The 21,298-nt window shown below is 41.8% G+C and overlaps 1 protein-coding gene across 1 annotated transcript in view; it reads left to right on the top strand.

The window, feature by feature from the left end:
* The window catches only part of LOC306733474 (receptor-type tyrosine-protein phosphatase F), a 120,310-nt gene that overhangs the window by 95,812 nt on the left and 3,200 nt on the right, over positions 1-21,298 (top strand). The window contains exons 22-32 of the mRNA XM_079214718.1: positions 564-661; positions 4,103-4,226; positions 4,569-4,744; positions 8,858-8,977; positions 10,163-10,317; positions 10,988-11,273; positions 12,440-12,618; positions 16,157-16,283; positions 17,778-17,903; positions 18,913-19,067; positions 19,827-19,962. Of these exons, the coding sequence (XP_079070844.1) occupies positions 564-661; positions 4,103-4,226; positions 4,569-4,744; positions 8,858-8,977; positions 10,163-10,317; positions 10,988-11,273; positions 12,440-12,618; positions 16,157-16,283; positions 17,778-17,903; positions 18,913-19,067; positions 19,827-19,962 (1,682 nt within the window). The remainder of the gene's footprint in view (positions 1-563; positions 662-4,102; positions 4,227-4,568; positions 4,745-8,857; positions 8,978-10,162; positions 10,318-10,987; positions 11,274-12,439; positions 12,619-16,156; positions 16,284-17,777; positions 17,904-18,912; positions 19,068-19,826; positions 19,963-21,298) is intronic.

Raw genomic sequence — 21,298 nt, 5'->3', positions numbered from 1 at the left:
CAGGCTGGGCCGAAAGATAGTCTATTGTAAGGAGAGAGATTTTCAAAGAAATGAGTTTTGGCTGGTGACCAGTCAGGTTTTTTTCCCCCTTCTCCGGGAAGTGACAGTGTGACTGATTTGTAGAGACTTGTGGGTTCTTGCTCTGATCCCACCTCTGCCACCAAATGAGCGTTGTGGAGTCAGAGCGATGTCTGCCTCCTGCTTCCCTCCAGGAGCATGCTCACCCAGTCACTCATGTGCATCACCGTGCCAACCCCACCTCTGTGCTCCTCACTTAGCATGACGATATCACCAAATGTCACCAGCCTGTTTTAACTTGTGCTCTCTCTCTCTCTCTCTCTCTCTCTCGCTCTCTCTCTCTCCTGCTCTTCATGCATTGTTGAACAAAGTGCACTCGACTCACCGTTACACAGCCACCTCATGGTCCCACTGGCAGTCTCACTCACCCTATGGTCCAACCAGTGTTTGTCTAAGTCCATGCGCATGTTTGATGTAGGACCAGCTAGATCTCACTCTTTTCTTTGTTTTTTCCCCTCTTCCTCTTCCTCCTCTTCCTCTTGCAGGAATGAGGGAGCACCCTCCCATTCCAGTCATGGACCTGGCTGACCACATAGAGCGACTGAAGGCCAATGACGGCCTCCGCTTTTCCCAGGAGTACGAGGTAAGAGCCATGCACTTATGCTGTATCACTGTCTCCCTCTCTTTCAAGCTTGTAAATGTGCTTCTTTGTTATCGTGTCTGGGAGGAAGTTTTGTGTTTATGCCTCTTTGATCCCATATGCATGTATTCTAAGAGGATTATGGACTACTTCTTTCACAGACATTCTTCAGTCATCTTTACAACTCTATTACCAATCCCACCAGGAAACCAACACTTACATTGAATGCCGCGAGATGCTTTTTCTCAAAACTAGCAGGTGGCGAGTTGCTTAAGCAATCTGTGTGCATCTTGATGTTTTCCCCAAAGAATGTTATTTTGCAGGCGGTCTCCTCAATGCAACTTGGTGAGGGATTATCTCTGTCAGTGTTCTTCCTCAAAAAAAAGGGAGCGAATTTGCATTTAAAGTGGCACATAGTTGGTTTGGGGATGAAGCAAGGCCAGATGAAGAGAGAAAGCATCCTTGAATACAGAAAAACAAGAGCCTTCTTTTAGTTATTTGTTCGAATTGTTTGATTTGTTTTGTCTAATCAGCTCTATTTCTCACATAGATGGATCCATTTGGCTTGTCTTTTTTTCACCTAAAAAGTTATGTGATCTCGTCTGTCTGTTGCAATTTCACAACCCCAAGAAAACTGATTTTGGTGAACTCATGGCCTTTCCCCGTTCATCACCACAAGGCCAAACTTTGTTTGTTTGGCCAGGTTTAACTGTCCTGTTATCTGGCCTGGCCAGTGTTTACTGAGAAATAGCATTTTATATACCTACATGTCCACTCTTCCATATACCCAGTGGCAAACCAAAACATTTAGAACCATATGATGCTTACATTTACACACACTGTTTGTGTATTTTGTCCTGCATGAGTAAGTTGAATCCTTGGATTTATTCACATTTCTTACATGAGTTTTTCAAAACTTTAGTACTCATAGCTGAAATCATTGCATTCTTATCCCCAGTATCTAAAAACCATGTAAAAGATCCTACACTTTTTTTAGGTGTGGTGTTGATTCAACACACTGTAGATGCAGTGTAGTCTTGTATGAAATATGTAAGCAGGAGCCATGACAAAATACATACATAGTATGATATAAATGTACTCAAACATATATATATATTATTCACCATGAAATAAATAGCTAACTGGGGAGATAATTAGGCCTTGGTAAATATCGTTCCTATGTTGCTCAGTGCTTCTCCAGCACATCACCCTCCCGGCCTGTTGAGTTAGTGTAAACGAATCAAGCCCGGGAGTGGCTCGTATGACTGCAGGCAACCAGCCCGGCCCTCTCCGCCCCAGTCATTCCAAGCCAGGGAAGACCCCCTCCATGGCCCAGCAGATGGCCGACCATCTCTGTGCCAACTGAGGCGCTATGGCAGAGATCACGGCGCTTTGTCACAGTCACGTTCGCCGACTGTTCCCGTTGCTCCTTACCCCAAGGCACAGAATTTGTAGAAGCATCACTACTTTCTCCCCTGGATGTTTTAGGCGGCATGACACTTTACCACTAACGCCAGTCCACATCACACTGAGCAATGAGCACACTGGGTAATGAGCAGAATTTGACAATCAGGCATGCTGCAGCTCCCCCTGACAGTCTTTTCTTATCGCAGGAGGCATTATTACGATGCTGCCGTCATGGCATCATTATGTTCATTTGAAAGCATTTCCAGTGTGTCAGCGAGAAAACCTTGGGCGTTTTCCTTCTCACCTCGCTCTACCATTTCTACCTAACTGCTAGTTGTCATCAAGCTTGTGTGCCTGCTGTGTTCAGTGAGCTCTCAAATGGATATGACATGTTTTGACTGCAAATGAAATCTTTCTCTTCGTAATGGTGGGCATGGACAGAGAAATTGGCAGTGCTGAGCTCATCAGCAGCAATAGGCCTCTACCCACATGACTCTTTGCAATTTGGAGCTGTAGTGGAAGACTTCTTGCAATATGAGCACTCCACATTTTTCATATCTTTTTCAGAACACAATCATGGCTTTCTCTGGGGAAAAAACTTTGAGATTATAATAGGTTGTATATAACTTTTATGCCATATTTTTTACCTATGTAGGTGCCACTTTACTCCATAGGAAAACAAAGTGAGCGCTAGAACCTTACTCTTGTGGTAGGAGAGCAATTTTTACAATTTACAAATTAAATGACATGTATCTTTATTGTGATAGTAAGACAAACCACACCTGCCTCAGTTTAGGACTCTATACACCAGGACACCACTGTGTGGCCCTGGATCCTAATCTCCACACTCACCAGGCCTCACCTTGTGCCCTTTATTTTATCCATTATCCAATCATTATTATTATTAGGTTCAAGGTGCCATGCTTTGACACTAGATCACCCCGATTAATAAATTAGCGCGACAGCCATGTTAAGTAAGTCCAGGTATCTCGAAGGTGTCGACTCCTGCTGGATTTGCGAGGCGAAAGGTCTGGGGAATTAGTGGACATGGTTTCAGGGGATCGATTCGGCATAACAAGAGACTCTGTGACATTATCGAGCCAAGGGATGGGAGGCCGTCACATATCTCCTCAGATCAATATGTATGCAGTCTGTTGTCGTCTTAGCCCGGGAGACAAATGACGTAAGTAGGCAAGGGTTGGAAACAGAAAGGATTAAAGGGAGAGGGTGAAACACAAATGAAAGATAGGAAAGGGGAACAGAAATAGAAGATGAGAAAAGACAGAAAGAGGGAGGATGGGAAGAATCATGGTGACCGTAAGAAGTCATGCATGTGACTTCTCAGAATTAGGTAACTCAATAGGACCATCCTAAAGGGAGAGGATGAGTGTTTGTGGTTGTGGTTGCCAGCAAGCTTCAGCATAACTCTTACTGATTCGCCAGCTAAAAATTACCATTTTTATCGTGTTGGGTTCAGAAATAGGAGGAATATGTTTGCTCTGTTGGCTCAATCCATGGACGATGGGTTTGTTGTTGTTGTGGTTGTTGATTTAAATCACCAAAGCAGGTGCCTTTATATTTCTGCTTCATTAGCATTTAAGGCGTCACATGTCATGCACATTGTCATATTAATGTAGCATCAGCAGATGCAGTGGAGCCAGCCACATGGTACTTTGTCAACTGATAGCTTGAGTCGGCACAATCTCCTTCACAGTATAACACCACTCACCTGTAGCACTCCACTATGGCTTTTGTAGGTAGGTACACGATGTTGGTATATGTTCCATTTAAAGGCTTTGTTGTCAACGGTGTTCTGCAGTTGGGTGACAGCAGGGTAATTGTGCCCTTTCCCTTACCCTCCTGTCTTGCTCCATTTCATCCATTTAACACTCATTTTGTGCTTCTATTTTTCTTTGTTTCTTTCTTTCCTTGTGTATCTCTGTCCACTCTCTCTCTCTCTCTCTTTCTCTCTCTCTCTCTCTCTCTCTCTCTCTCTATCTGTCTTCTGTTTCTTTTATTTCCTGCCCTTACTCACAGTCCATTGATCCAGGCCAGCAGTTTACCTGGGAGAACTCCAACATGGAGGTCAACAAGCCAAAGAATCGCTATGCAAACGTCATTGCCTATGACCACTCCAGAGTGGTGCTCACCTCTGTTGACGGTAAGAGCTCATGTTTCCACTCAACCCCTCAGACAGCCATTGACAGAGGCTGCCATCGATTGAGACCTCCTTCACAAGTACCAAGGACATTGTGTATGCCAGCTGCTTTAGAAATCCCCTGTTTAACCACAAAACCCATGTACCCTTTTTGCTTCAATATAGACTGTCAGTCATAATAATAGATTGGAAAATACCAGGCATCTTAAGTGATTAGTCACGTGTTTTGATGAAAAGCATTCTGATGATAATCTGATCTGTGTTTCTAAGCGAGTTTATTAGATAAAAGATAAACCCCACTGTGTAATGTGTCAGTTACACCCCTACTTCTTGTCGTTCTTAAAGCCGTTCCAGGCAGTGACTACATCAACTCCAACTACATCGACGGCTATAGGAAGCAGAATGCCTACATTGCCACACAGGGGCCACTGCCGGAGACACTGAGCGACTTCTGGAGGATGGTGTGGGAGCAAAGATCCAACACCATCGTCATGATGACCAGACTGGAGGAAAAGTCACGGGTAAGGAGAGAGGATGTCTGTTACTATATAACGCTGACAATCACTGACAATTTGTAATGATATATTAATTTACTGACATGTGCATACTTAAAGATTTAATCACATTCATTATATAATTTTTGATCATGAACAGCATATGGACTCAATCACTATACATGATTTAATTATGAATAATAAGTCATAAATAATGACTACCTCACACAAATATGAGCGATAAACTAGTAAATAAAGAAGCCAGAAATACATTTTATTTACATGCAGCAGGTTATGAATTGATGTCACTTTTTCATGTGCTACCCCACCCTGTACGACTACTTAGTTAACAAATCTACCAACAGGTGGCCTCTGTGAATGGGTTGTTGCACTCGGCCCTCACTAGGGCCATCGCAGTCACTGTATCAGACGTATCCGACAGTCGGTGTTTGAGAATTGAACTGTGGCCAGAAATGGAGTTTCCTGACATATGTATGTATATATTTATGTAGCTCAATTCTGGGGACGTAACGTTACACCCAACAAAGCCTGAAGGCATATAGACACCCGGTCTTACTTTCAAGCAAGATTTGTCAGCCTGATCAAAGTCACTAGCACTTCAATGGATATTTTGGTTGTCTTTGGCCTGTATCGCTTCGTGTTGCTTCTCTTCAGTAATCTCCAAAAACGTCTCTGTCTAGTCCATCTAAATCTGTTTGTGAAGTAAAATTGCACAGATTTAACTTTTCCTCGCTGTTTGTTTGCCACCTATGATGGCGTTACCGTGGCAACTTTGCATATGTTATCAACATGTGCATAACCTCACATAAATCTGCTAAAATATGAACTTGTATGTGTAGTTATATTTTGATTTTCACAATCATGCAAATACTTTATTCATTTGTTATTTTGAAACCGCTCAGAGAGTGCAATACTTGATTGCTATATATTTATTTTTGCACCACCACGCCACGGTTTCATAGACATCGAGTGCCTCATTTGTGTTTGCACTTTCTGAATTTGGCTCTTGGAAGCCTCGGCACTGTAATGAAAACTCTGAAGTTGGAGTTAAGAGGATTGTCACCCAACAACACCTGTGTATTCCTATAAATATTCAAGCTAATAAAGGCAAAAAGAACAAGTACATGTGCAACTTGAGATTCAAAATTGGGATGGGTTTATTTAATTACCGTCACTAAATCATGCTCATGAATTCCATGGGGGAGTTAAATCAGTGTGGAGCCCTGCCGGTCTGTGGTTCCTTTATTAGTGTGGGTACTCGGTGTCCTAATGAAAGAGAGTCCCCAGACTGAGAACTGGAAGTAACCGGGATTGTAAATGAAAGAGTTCATTTCCAAAATCCTAGACATTGATTTTTTTGAGGGGTGGCTAGAAAATCATTACAGGAAGTTCTGTTCATTATTCCGTATCTATTGTGAGTCTATAAAAAAAGCTAGAGTTTTGTCAAGTAAAGACTTAAATTACTTAACATCCTTCAAAACGTACCATCATCTGTTTTAATTTTGAGCTATCGATGCAATCAATCATTTAGGCAAATTGTGGGCTTTCAATGTCTTTTTGGAGCAGAGCTAATTTATTTGTACCTTGGAGAATATCTGCTGATATGGTGTGCGGATAGGCTTGATAAGAGGATTTTTATTACACTTTCAGTATATACACATCCTCACAAATACCGTTCCATATGTTTAGTGCATCTGAGTGGCAATTTCCGAGCTCTCTGATGGAGGAACATGCTGCTTTGATCTTAGGCTCACCGCCGCACATACACATGCACAAGGACAAAATCCTCACACCACAACATACGGAGCTGAGAAAGAAATGAAAGCCTGTCTCAGCCTCACACATCTGAAAATCAATTGGCTTGCCAACACTATGGAAAGCGATGTAGAGAACCAAACCTGCCTTTCTCCAATATGGGTGGAAACGTGTTTGATTAGGATGGTTTTAAATCTCTGGAATAACTTCATCAAACGGTTCGAAGCTGGAATTCACAAACCAGAAGAGGGTGTTTAATTGCACTCTTGCCCGCTACAAAGAGCATGTAGAGATGTTGTCTGCATTGCTGACATGAATAATATTACTATATACAGGATATATGAATGTGTTAACAGCGCAAAAAATATGTTTCTGTTTAATTACTCTTTGAACACTGGTGAATATGAATCACAATTAGAACCTCTGATTATTTTGGTTAGTGACATTTTAAGTTAAATTATAATTAGGAGCATGTCTGTGACACCAATATCTGTCACAATTTGACGATAACTTTTTACAATACAATATGAGACGTCTAACTGTGAATTGAATTGATAAAATTGTTTCTGCGTCAGTGCTGAAAATTACATTTACTTAATATGTGGATCTGTCCTTAAAAATCAAATGAGACTGCAGAGTGCGTCAGACAAACTGTAGCAAGTTGATAACTAATAGACTTTTAATAAGACAAAACTGAAAGACCATTAGACACAGGCTATACTTTTTTCGGACGTTTGTTACATCGTTTACATAAATTCACATCCTCTATTTGTCTATTTCTCCCTCACATACATACACAGACATGATGAGTGAGTGAACAGAGCTGGAGCTTGACATATATGATGAGATACGGCAGCAGGAACGTTTGAGCTTCCTTTAGCACTATCATTACCAGTTAGTAAAACCCTAAAAGGTCAGGATTTTAAGTGAGACCAGAGGTATTACTCACCGTGTGTGTGTGTGTGTGTGTGTGTGTGTGTGTGTGTGTGTGTGTGTGTGTGTGTGTGTGTGTGTGTGTGTGCGTGTGTGTGTGAAGGAAAATATGCCACCCAACCTCAAACAGCACAGAGATATTCATTATACGGTGACTGCTAATCCATATGTTTGTACTGCAAGCGGTTCCCCATCACTCAATTGAGTTTCTCCTGCGAGGTCTACCACTGCCTCTGAATGGGAGATGTCACCAGGGGAGGTGAATTGTGAGGGGGTGAATTTGAACGCATTTTGTTTGTCGATTTGTACCAGCTCGCTGAGACAGCCAAGGTGCTTCCAAATGTCAGCTCGGTACTGTGGTATCAATATGATTAGCTCAGCTGCACCAAATCTCTTCCTTTAATGTTATCCGAATCAATAGCAGCACGTCATTGTCCCTGCAATTCTGACAGTTTGCTCCGTTTCTATATGTAAAGAGGGAGTTTGTGATTCTGTGAAATGACTAGCTTTGCCCACACACTTGTAAAATGTTCAGTTTTTTAGTTCATGCTATTGTTCCGAACGCCTGTGACTGATTGAAGATGGCTTCAGCTTATCGTTTAAGACACGTAGTAGGTGTAGCACATTGTTATGAACGTTTTTTCCAAACAAGGTTTTTGTCTTGAAAACGTCCACGGAGAATCAACTTAGCCCAGAAGCTAGAAGCAAGACCAATCAGTGGGCAGAGTGTTTTGATAATGATGTGACTCATCGCCTCCAGATACATTACAATAATTCAGAAGTAGTTAAAGACATACTTTCCCAACATTTAATGAACAGACGCCTTATTGTTGTTGTTTTAAAACCAGAGCTAAATGCCTGTGACAGCCAGTAGTCATTAGCAATCTCACAAGGAAGAGTTCATGTAAAAGTTGAATGAAGAAGAGGTCAATAATTGTAAGCCTCATTCACAGTGAAGTTAGTTCTGTGCACATATGCATCATATCCAGTTGGACGGACCTGCTGTGCCTCCACTCCAGGCGCGAACAGGCTTTTAGGAGCGTGTCCCTCCACAATGGAGTGCCAATCATCACAAATGCGGCAAAAGCATACATGAAAAGGGTTGCAAGCCACCCGACAATTAGCTAATTGAAAATGATCACAGGCCGATAAAAGACAAAGTGGGATTTTTAATGCTCTTTTGAAGCCTGCTTCAAATGCCGACACACATGAATGCACAAGCTCGCGCTCAATTCACTTGACTTTTCAGCAGATACAGGAGCTGACTGAGTATTCGGTTTTTAATTAGACAGTGGACAAAGCCTTTGATCTGACCTCTCTAATGTTCCCTCCGTGTTAATCAGTGTGATCCTACAAGCCTCTCACGAGCCTCGTGGAGGATGTTAGCAGCAGTTCAGTCCTGACAGTGTGCCCTCTCTCTCGCTCTGCCAGGTGAAGTGTGACCAGTACTGGCCGTCGCGAGGCACAGAGACCTATGGAATGATCCAGGTCACCATGCTGGACACTGTGGAGTTGGCCACTTACAGCGTCCGTACTTTCGCCCTCTACAAGGTACAGTTCTGCCTTGTCATTTGCAATCAACCATATATCACACAAAAAGACAGCTGATGGTGTATATCAGATTGTTACTTTAAATAATAAGGTGATTGATATGAATATCTTTGTGTTTTCCAAGAAGGCTATCTGTTTTAAGCGATAAACTCTGATGCTAGGGTTCTATTATAGAAACAAATGCTTTTTGAAGAAAGGAAAACATTTATTTTTTTAATTTTTAATTTTATTTGTATTGGTTATGTGCATGTATATATTTTCGTACATGTAGTGTGCCCATCTTTCTTTATATGCATATCTAAGAAAATCAATACAAATTTGATCACAAAAAAACAAAGGAAAACATTTATTAGTAGTGCTTTATCAGCAGTTGATTATGATTTTTTATATATATATATATATATATATTTATATGTATATATACACATATATACTATACATGCATGCAAATTCATCTTGTTAGATGTGTACAATGATGTACAACATTTAATTCATGGTGCATTATGTAAACTATCAGTAGTTTTAGTTTATTATTACAGGGGTCACATTTTAATATATATATATATATTTATTTTTATGAAGACAGATGAAGGTTATTAGAACTAGAGCTTTTTAACTTCCAAAATGTGGTCTTTTGTTCTGTAAAAGGTGTTTCACTTTGATTCATATACATCAGTGCTATGATAATGTGACTGATGTGTCCTTTACGTCTCCTCTTCCCGTTCTTTTTCCATTCATTTCTTATAATGTCTAACGTTATTATTATTCCTAATTTAATGCAAGTCCCCAGCTGGAGCGGTTTCTTTCAGTGCTGGTGAAAATTCAAAGAAACCTTTGAAAGAAGAAACTGTTGAATGAATGTAAATTATACACCTTACCTACTGCTGTTAACAAAGTTATTATCTCAAGACCTTTACTTAAAATGTGCTACATTTCTGATTAAATCACTTGTGTTTTCCATTTTCAATTTCCACTCCCGTTCATCAAAACTTGAACTAGAAAATGTTTATCAAGTGTCTTTGGGTACTTAGAAAAGCGCTATATAAGATTAAAGTATTATTATTATTATTATTATCATCCCAAGCACGACAAGTTTCTCTTTAAAAAGCAGGCAATAACATATAAGTCAGGATGTCTTCTCAAACTTCCACCTTTCTATGTCACTGACTCCTCCGACTCCTACAGAATGGCTCCAGTGAGAAGAGGGAGGTGAGACAGTTCCAGTTCATGGCGTGGCCAGACCACGGGGTGCCAGAGTACCCCACCCCCATTCTGGCTTTCCTACGGAGGGTAAAAGCCTGCAATCCTCCAGATGCCGGGCCCATGGTTGTCCACTGCAGGTGGGTGTAGACTTGAACAAAACTGTGTGCCTCCAGTTAATGAACTGCTAATGAAAACGATTGGCCAAGACATGGTTGTGTTCTTTAATCAAAGATTAGATCACCTTCCCCTGGAATTTGACTCAATAATTCTGGGTTGCATATGTTGCATGCAGTCGAAAAGTCTCTCTACGGTGCCTCTACAATCACAAACGTGCACAAACTGCAGCAACTATGTCACCATGGTCCCGCTCTTGTGCTAACTGGTGTACATCAAAATGGCTAGAGAAAACATACGTTACACATTCTCAATGCATCTCGACTCATCTCAATATTTGGATCTCCATACCTTTTTTAACCACATTGACATGAACATTTGTCACGTATAGAAGCTTGTATGATGTGAAGTAGCATTTTGATACACAAGCATTTAGTAAGGGTATAGCCAGCGGAAGAGTTCACAATCTCATAATAAAGAGCTCATTTGTATCTTGTACATGAATACTCTCGGGTGAGATATTAACTAAGTGTGGTTGTGCTTTGGACTTCCAGCTCAACACCAATAACCTTGAGCTTTAGTGCTCGTTTTGTCTCTAGATGTTTACCCATGTGTTTGTACTACCAGTGGATCTTGTTATACAGTGTAAACAGACAATTATCTGTGAAATAAATAAAGTGTTTCATCCGTCAGTGCGGGCGTGGGCAGGACTGGCTGCTTCATCGTGATCGATGCCATGCTGGAGCGCATGAAGCACGAGAAGTCAGTAGACATCTACGGCCATGTGACGTGCATGCGTGCCCAAAGGAACTACATGGTCCAGACTGAGGACCAGTACATCTTTATCCACGAAGCACTGCTGGAGGCCGCCACCTGCGGCAACACTGAGGTTCCGGCACGCAACCTGTACGCCCACATCCAGAAACTCACCCAGCCCCCGCCCGGCGAGACGGTTACTGCCATGGAGTTGGAGTTCAAGGTGATTGATAAGCACACCCCTCAGACAAGTATTACTTAAGGCACTATTTGATGACTTTTTTAGTGTGCAAAAAAATACTCCTGCAGGATGTAATGAAGCATTTAACTTAAGAAAAGGCATTTCAAAACAGCTTTTTATGATTTATAGGGCACTGGCTAGTTTGCAGGGGTGACATTGTAACACTGTACTGGAAGTGAGTTTTTGTTACTTATTAACAGAAATTAGAGACATTTTCAATCCACTCTCATATAGAAGCACCAGACAGCTCTCGCACTTTTATTGTATAACGACATGAAAAGGGCATCCTGCTGCAGTTGTGAATTCTGACCTTCTGTTAAGGGTGTCGCTATTGTACCGCTGTGATCACATTAATTAATGAATTCACCAAATAAGCCAATGCACAGGAATGTATCTCTGTGACATGCTGGGACATTTCAACAGCTACAGTAGCACCAGTGCATACTAACACACATGTTTCGGGGACAACTGGACAAGAACAAACACACATTAACACACAAACACCACCATACACCTACACATGGAGAATTACAAAATGGACTGACCCTCGCCCAAACACACACAGCTGGTGTTCAAGGTGACTCGCAGTCACACGCACACGCACACCTTCTGTCAATAGCCATCGACTGTGATGTTATTACACACTTTCCTCCCAGCGCGGCTCTGCCATTAGCCCTCTTATGACCGTGATCCATTCTGTTTGAAGTGATAATAGCATCTACACTCCTGCCAACAACGGAGAATGAAAGAGTGAGAAAATGATTGCGGCGTATGTGGGGGCCACAGCCTCCATGCCTGCGCAGTCTGGCCACAACGTACACACACAAATTCTCCTAGAGTACCATGACTGTCCATACAGACTCCTGTGCTGTCCATCTGTGCTCTGTCGATTGCCAGCACTGAGCTTGTCACGCCCACAGTCCTCCAAGCTCTCGGACTCTATGGGAGACAAGTCCACTGCACTTAGTTATACCTAGCAGCAGTATTTACCTTTTATCTTGACAGGAAACTTGAAGTCTAAGTCTAAATAGAGACTTGACAGGGAAGCGTTTCAGACTTGCTTGTTTGTTTACTGCAGGTCACAGGTCACAATTTTGTTTCCTCCATCTCTCTCCCTGTCTGATATCTTCCAACCTTCTATCAAACAGAGACTGGCCAACTCCAAAGCGCACACGTCACGCTTCATTAGCGCCAACTTACCTTGCAACAAGTTCAAGAACCGCCTGGTCAACATCATGCCTTTTGAGTCCACCCGCGTCTGCCTGCAGCCCATCCGTGGGGTCGAGGGCTCTGACTACATCAACGCCAGCTGCATTGACGGCTACAGGTCAGCAAAGAACTTCAATCTCAACATTTGAACCGAATACAATGACAATGAGTCGGCTTAAAATGCTGACTTTGACCTTTGAAGGACAAGGCTGCATTGTTCTATATTTATCTAATTATCAAACGCCATGAAAAGATCAAAGCCAGGAATGCATTAGTGCGCTCTCTCTCTCTCACTCTCTCTCTCTCTATCTCTTTCTCTCTCTCTCTCTCTCTCTCTCTCTCTCTATCTCTTTCTCTCTCTCCTCGCTCTCTCTCAATACTTTCAAACTTCAATACCATGCCACACTTCCTTTGTCTCTGGTCTTCAAGTCTATTTGTTCTTTGTAAATCTCAAAACAGGGTTCACAAATATATAGTTGCTAAGGTTCAGTAATTTACCAAAACACCTGGGCACTGTAGTTTTTAACAAACGTGACTCAAACAGAAGTTATTAGAGCATTTGTTGTGACTAATTTGACGGATTCAAATACATTTAGTATTAAATGCAACAAGATGGTGTATGAGCCTTTGACATGTCAACATGTATTCAACGAACAATCTTTTTTATGGCCCCACAGGGAAATAGTCACTTCGGTCAATCCAACCGAGCAGGTTGGACCAGACTGAAGGCTAAAAGCAAAGATGGGTGCCGTACAGGCCTGGCTTAGCATTCAGGGGGGAAAACAATCGTCTGCAGATGTAATGAGTCATAAAGTTCAAGGCAGACATTATGTGAGCAGGACTTGCAAACAAATATTACGGTCTATGTTCCTTTTACAATAACTTCCTAACTGCCAGGATAGGGCTATAATCCCATATGGTTCCTCCGATGTGGATCTAAACATCCTGACATTTAATCTGAGAGTCGACACTGTAACCTTACAGTCATCGTGTCATTTCCAATTTCAATGTACCAGAGTACAGAGCCAGCACAACAAAAATTGCTTCACGAACACAGCAGACATTCACAGTGGACTAGATGAAAATGCATGGGCGGGGACTGAAGATGAGTCCGCAGTGGGCAGTATCCAGTTGCAAGAATTACTCGCGGCTCTGTCAATGTGGCTCTCGTCTGCTGAGCCACTACCACTTTCATATTGAAGCTACTGCGTGTTCTTGTCTGCTCTGAGTCCAAATTGCTTCCTAGAGGGAAGAAGATGAAAAGGCACTGTTTCATATCTATATAAGTATCACCGAAGAGACAAAGAGCTGACTCTTCTGTCGTTCAAGTGTACAGCGAGGGGATGGATTTAGTGAGCCTGAAATGCCATTCAGTCAATATGGGGTTGTGCTTCGTACCGGGCCGTGAAGGAGGCAACACGTCTCACCCCCAACCCCCTCCTCTTTTTCCAGTTCTGTTGTTAATGAGACGGCGCTCCGCAGAGGCAGACCCTCTATTGTTGCTGTGTAAATAGCATAATTGCAGCAGGAGAGTATTGTAATGAAGTGTGTTTCTAAACCCCTGCCTCCCCTTTATTTTTTCTCATCCATGTTCTCTGTTTCTCTCTTTTCCCTTTCCTTCCCTTTTTTATTTTTACCCCTTTCTATCTCTCAGTATTTCCTGCCTTAATCTGTCTCCTTCACACCTCTTTTTCGCACTCTGTCTCCTCCCGCCCTCTTCTCTCTCTCTCTGTCTCTCTCTCTCTCTCTCTCTCTCTCTCTCTCGCCATCTTAATTTTCCAACCAAACATCATGGCAGACACAGACGTATCCGGGTGGAGACCTGTTGTGTGCACCGGCGGCACTGTGTGATTAAGCCACTTTTAAAGCCTGGCCATAAATAAAAACTAAACAGGGGCCTCCAGTGCCCTTCACCCCAGCGTCTTCAAGAAAAGCCAATAATATGCTAAGCTAATGAGAGGCGAACCATTGATTCCAGCTATGAGCCCTGGATATGCTCTGATGCCGGCTGGAGTTTTAGCATTGTAATGAGGTTGAAATGAAACGCTATGTCCTCAAGCGCTGCAGTCATGTGGGATGATGCAGAGAGTGCTTTGTGCTGTTTGGCAGCGCGCTCATCAGGACACTGTGTGCAGAGAAGTCACTTTTGTGTGGTGCGGTTAGAATTGTTTTTGTTTTTGGCTAGGGGCTGTATTATGGGGAGGTTAGAGGGGTCCACCCTATCAATTTGAAATTTAGCATTCATCCCCTGCTTAGCTTTGCTTTCCTTCTCTGCCTTTCCCTTTCTTCCGCCTCTGCTCAGTCCCCGTTCCTACATTCTAATCTCCTCTCCTCTACTTTCTTTTTCTCTACTCTCATCTCCTCTCCTCTCCACTACTCTCTTTTTCTCTCCTCTCCTCCTCAGCAGTCAGTTTTTGCACTCCTTTGACCAGCTGGAGAGAGCAGTGCTCACTCTTTTCATCTCCTCTCTACATCCTCTCCCTCTACTTCGTACACTTCCTCTCTTTATTTTGCATTCCTCTTTCCTCCGTTTTCATCTATTTAATTTGATTCCTCACTCTGTTGCCTTTCCCTCCTTGTGTGCCATCTCCTCTCCTCTCAACCAATCTGTTGTTTCTTTATACGTGCGGGCAAGGCCTTGAGCAAATTCTAATCTCCCGGTTCCACATTAGTGCCTCGCATGCAGCACCTTCATTAGTTGTTCAGCCCTGGCTCAGTGTGTGACTGAGTGAGCGTGGTAGCGTGTCTGAATATACATGCAAAACTACTGCACGCGTATAAACGTACACCTGAATGCAAACTTACATGTGCTGCAAACATGTGTGTGTGTGTGTGTGTGTGTGTGTGTGTGTGTGTGTGTGTGTGTGTGTGTGTGTGTGTGTGCGATCATGCGTGTGTTTGGTGTTGGAGCTCCCTCTCATGATCGGTGCGCTGCTGCCACCTGCTGTTTGACAGAGAAACTGCTCAGCTGAACCAAAGTCACGTAGGACACCAGCATTGCTTTGGCTCAGTGGATGAGCTCATCTCTAGTTTTGTGAGCATATCTCTCTCTCTCTCTCTCTCTCTCTCTCTCTCTCTCTCTCTCTCTCTCATTCTGTGGCGCTTTACAGAGGAGAATGGGGGAAGATGTAGAGGACCTATACAGGCTTAAATAGCTCAATGATGGTTATAGTTGCCAGGGATTATTTGCTATGTTCATTAAATGTGGAGGAATTTGTCTTGTTGGCATTAGGGTAGAGGACATTTTAACAAGCAGTGCAAGGACAACAGTACATTACATTTGCAGCTAAATGCTTTTAAGCAGCAGGGCCTTGTGGGTTTTGATTCTCTTTCCTACAACTGGTATATAAATGTCCACTAAATGGTGTGTGTGTGTGTGGCATTCACAGAAAAAAAGCCAGCCTTTGAATTTTGTTGGAATAAATTTGTGCTTGAATGTATTTGAGCAGTTTATTTGACACCAGTTTTGTTGCATGTCTTTAATCTTGTCTGTTATTCAATCTGTGGGTTGGTTTAACCGTCTCTGCAACAACAGCACACTTTATCATTGAATCCATTTCTGGTTATTGCTTTGTGATGTGCTTTATATAATACCAGCTGTAATAGCACCATGCATTTCTTAATTATTATGTGTTGTTTTTAATCTTCGTCCTCAGACAGCAGAAGGCCTACCTGGCAACACAGGGCCCTCTGGCAGAGACCACCGAGGACTTCTGGAGGATGCTGTGGGAGCACAACTCCACCATCGTCGTCATGCTCACCAAGCTACGAGAGATGGGACGGGTAATACACAAACACAAACTGTACATGAATGTGTCCAGCACTTTTAAGGTCATAGGACCATTTCAGGGAATGAATATAATGTTTTTGAGTTCAGTCGGTTCAGCTAAGCTATTGCTCAAATATTAATTAATTCCAACCCTGAGTAATAACTTTGGTTTAAAGTTAACTTCCTTATCACCATGACTGAAGCTACGGGGTCAGATTTGTCAATAATTGGATGCATTCCAAGCATAATGTTACTTTCCCTACCGCTTGACTGCATCACACTTGAAAAAATGGGATCAGGTTTTGGCAAAAAAAATGCTAAATAGTATTTTTTTTAGCAGACCGTTTATAGACACACACTTCTACGTTTGTGATAACACCGCGACTACATAAGATCTCGAGGTAGAAAAAGAACTCAAGAAACTTTAGAGTTGAGTTTCAAAAAAGGGACCGTAAAGGAAATCTGGGGATCATAAGGCAGTGAGTGAATCTTAAATATCCACATTTTGGGAAACGCATGTATTTGTTTTCTTGCTCATAGTCAGATGAGAAATCAATAGCACTCTCACATCTGATCTTTAAATATAAGGCTACAGCCACTTCTTAGATTCTCTTCCTGTTTGCATTTGATTCCAGTCGGAATCAATAACTTGTTTCTTCAATACAACATGATATTCATTTGATAGGTTAAAGTCCCATTTAGAGTAAAATAGAAGATAAAGCAGGGTAGGCTTTAGGGCGTGGCTACCTTGTGATTGACAGGTCGCTGCCAGTTGTACTCTCGTGTCACTTCTGGTTCCAAAAACCAAGATGGCTGAACTAGGGGCTTCGAAACTGTAGCCTTCAAACCACTGAGCGACGTCACTGTGACTACGTCCACTTCCTGTATACAGTCTGTGGTTTCCTGTCTTTATGGCTCAGCTAATCAGCTGCTGGCACCAGCATCATGTACAGACAAGATAGATAACAGTGGTATCAATCATCTCACCTAATTTTCATAAAAAAACGAGCAAGCTTATCTCTTAAAACTTCAAACTAATCCTTTAAGGAATACAATCATTGCCTTCATCTTGATATCAGTTTGATTAAATCCATAATATCTTAGACTGAGCTGTTTTTTTGTGATTATGCATGCGATTCCGACAGCACTTAACTGTATTTCATAGCTGTTATCACCCTATCATCCATAATCAAAGGGTTATGAACAAAAGCCATCATGCACATCATCGCTGTAGTTAAGAACATAAACAAATTATGTAAATATTTCACCACCGTGAATGAATCAGGCAATATTTCAAAACCACAGATTAATCTCTCCTTTTGTAAGCAGAGACTTTTTCATCACTTAAAATACTAATAACTGACAGAAGAGAAAAAAATGATATACTAATAATATCCTGCACTTGTACACCAGGAAGTCGATATGTTTGTATATTTTCCATGAATGTCTATGGAAAAAGATTCTTCGAATACAAGTACTTAAAACGTTGCATCCCCTTTCTTTTCTAGGAGAAGTGCCATCAGTACTGGCCAGCAGAGCGTTCAGCCAGGTATCAGTACTTTGTAGTGGATCCGATGGCTGAGTACAACATGCCCCAGTACATCCTCAGAGAGTTCAAAGTCACAGATGCCAGGGTATGTTGGTCCCACTCTGGGTCTGAATATATGTGGGTTTGCCTTGCGTGTGTGTGTGTGTGTGTGTGTGGGGGGGGGGGGGGGGGTGGACTGATTGGCATTTTCTACAAATATAACCATCCAACTCAAAAATCACTCTTAATTTGAGGTTTTCTTACAAATGCTGACAGTCTCGCTAAGTGTTAAGAATTATACCGGCTGTGATTTCAAGGTAGAGATGATCAGAACGCACCCTGTGTTATTTCTCCTGACAGGCTGACATCAAGTGAATGCACCATCAAACATGTTTACCCGGATTTAGTAACAGTATACTTGGTGTGTGTGTGTCTGTGTTCCAAGATCACTGTGAAAATACATGAAAAGCATAGCCTTCAATCCCCAAGGGCCAGTACTGCAACTCCCTGTGATGCAGTATTTTCAATGGGCTATAAATATACTTTACTGTCATGAGAAGGCCCACAGCACTGCACTGCACTTTAATCCCACACCCACGCCTTCTTCCACATGCACATCTATATATACAGTATGTGCATAGAAAGGCAGATAGATTGAGAAATACATTCCTTATATGCACGAAAAACATTTAATTTACATATGCTGACATCACAGTGCTGTCAAATATAGGACTCCAGCTCGCAGTAGGTGTCTGTCAGTCCTGGTCCTGGAGTGCCAAAGTCCTGCTGGTTTTCTCTCCTGCCAGGTCGTCAGCTTTATTCATATTGCATCCCGAGTGTAAATTAGATGATTTTATGACTGCAGCAGAAACTCGCATGGTTACGGTAGTCAACTGAGAAGCTGAGCTGTGGTTTTTTTGCGGTTGTTGAGTGCATATTAGAGTGAAGGCTGCAGAGAGAGAAGTGTGGAGCAGAAACTGCAAAGTACAGAAGACTGTCATTTGCTCATAGTGACAAATAAAAGCATTGACGAACGCTCAGCTGAATTATGCACACAATATACATCACCTACATTGTTGTATGTCTCGTAAATGTACGTATTTGCTGCCCTTCAGGACGGCCAGTCCAGAACAATCCGCCAATTCCAGTTCACTGACTGGCCCGAGCAAGGAGTACCAAAAACTGGAGAAGGCTTCATTGATTTCATTGGACAAGTGCACAAAACCAAGGAACAGTTTGGACAAGACGGACCAATCACTGTACACTGCAGGTGAAGAAGATCATGAATTCATTTCAGAATTTTAGAATCATAAAATGAAGAGAAATCTGTCGACATATAGTGTTGCTGCTACTTCAGAGCTCTCTATATGCTTGAATAATGATGCAGCAGCAGAGTTCCTAAATGATGTCACCTTTGTTCCACATGCACAAAGTGCAAGCAACTGCGATATTGACAGAAATGTATAGCAAATTTCAGATTTACAGTGATTGTCTGCACTTTAATCCTTGGAAACTTGAAACATCACACTGTTTACATTCATCACATTTAAATAGTGTTTCACATTTTTGAAAAATTTTAAAAAATGCCCTTCAGTTTCCAGTTTATAAGGTACACTTGGCCTAAAGTAATCCTTTGAGGTGTGCAGTAAGTCTTACCTTCATGAAGAATATGTTTTTTCTTTTGTTTTACTCTTTAAAGAGGCATTTATTCAACTCTGTTGTTTGTGGTGCTGTTGAACTGTATTATGTTATACTGAGAGGTGTTTTAGTATTTAGTCGTTATTGACAAAATACTTATATTTATGTCCAAATGCTGTTTAAGGCAGTAAATTAAATAAGATGTACCGCACCCATACAGTGCATTACAGTTCAGGTTTACATGCTTACAGTTCAGGCTCTCCAAATAGTACATTTTCTTTATAAAATCACCTTCCAATTTGGCTATATTATTCAGAAAAACTTAAAAGGTCATAAAGAGTTGTGGAGCCTCGGGCAGGAAATGTTTTAAAGACTCCTCTGTGCCCTTCAGTGCCGGGGTTGGCAGGACCGGAGTCTTCATCACCCTCAGCATCGTGCTGGAGAGGATGAGGTACGAAGGAGTGGTCGACCTCTTCCAGACAGTGAAGACACTTCGCACCCAGCGGCCTGCCATGGTGCAGACCGAGGTAAGAGCAGAGGCTGTTCAGACTCCGTATCTCACAGTGACAGGGAGGTATTCCAAAGTCACCATTGAATATTTTTACCCTGTAAACTTGATGTTATCTACTAAGTGTCCTTTCTTGACTTACTGAAAAAAAAAATCTTTAATAGAGGTTTTAGAGGTGCTTCAGAAATCCTGTAGCAAGTCCTCAGGTGCTATCGGGCCAGTGGCACACTTTCTCAAATTACGCATTGATAAATACGTTCTATCACAAACAGACAAGTATCTGAAGAAGCAAATTAAAGAGTACAGTCATGGAGTTCATAAATATTTGACGATAAAGAGATGAGGTTTGATTTTCACAAATATAGGTGACTCAGTCATTAGTTATCATGCAAAACTACTTTTGCTATAGTGAAAGAGAAGAGTCAATTTATTACTTCTTTTTTTTGGGGGGGGGGGAGTTTTTCCTGAACCGATGTGAGGTCCCAGGACAGAGGATGTCATATGTGTAGAGATTGTAAAGCCCTCTGAGGCAAATGTCAGCCAAAACTAAATTCATTTAATTTAATGAATTTAATATTACATAATTTTGGTTAAGCTCACCACACATTATTCCATTATTTATTTTACATGCAAAATCCATCAGTGATATTCAGTTTGTCTAGGGTGACAAAAGAACATGACCAGGGCCCTGTTTCTCATACCTGGCTTACTGAGTTAGCGGGCTAATTGTCAGGATAAGATGACGTAGGTCAGGCTTTCTCGGTTTCTCGAAGCAACCTTAGATTAATCACCATAGCAACACATCCAAAAATGTAAACCTGCTCCCGGGCAGGCTTACTGAAATTCACTGGATAAGCTGGACACTTCCACCGGACAAAAGGCAGCTCCCTTCCTCATTGATGAAGGAGCGATATTAGTTATATTAGTTTTATAGGGAGAGAGTTCTTTCAGATCGCCAGGATCCATCCTTTACATCATCATGACTTCCTGTACGCGGCGATATAGATTTTGCCGGCAAGAAATAATTTATTTACGAGAGCTTCTCGAGCCGCGGACATTGATCACCACAGGCGCAGCTGATCACCCGTCTCAGACACAGACTATCAGCCGCTGCATGCCGCTGTTCTTAAGTTTATTTAGCTCTTAAGAAACGTATGGATGTGTTGAAAGCACTCATAATTATTTGACAGTGCTATTAGTACACCATACATAATTATTGTAGAACATGATTAAGGTGATCGTGATGAGAAAACAGAGAATCACACACAATTTATTTTCACTGCTTCAATTGATTGAATTTCTGATTATGAATAATACATATATACTGATCCGCCCATACACATATTCAAACTTCT

This window comes from Taurulus bubalis (genome assembly GCF_910589615.1).
Source record: "Taurulus bubalis genome assembly, chromosome: 1".
Lineage (NCBI taxonomy): Eukaryota > Metazoa > Chordata > Actinopteri > Perciformes > Cottidae > Taurulus > Taurulus bubalis.
This window is presented reverse-complemented; position numbering and strand designations above follow the sequence as displayed.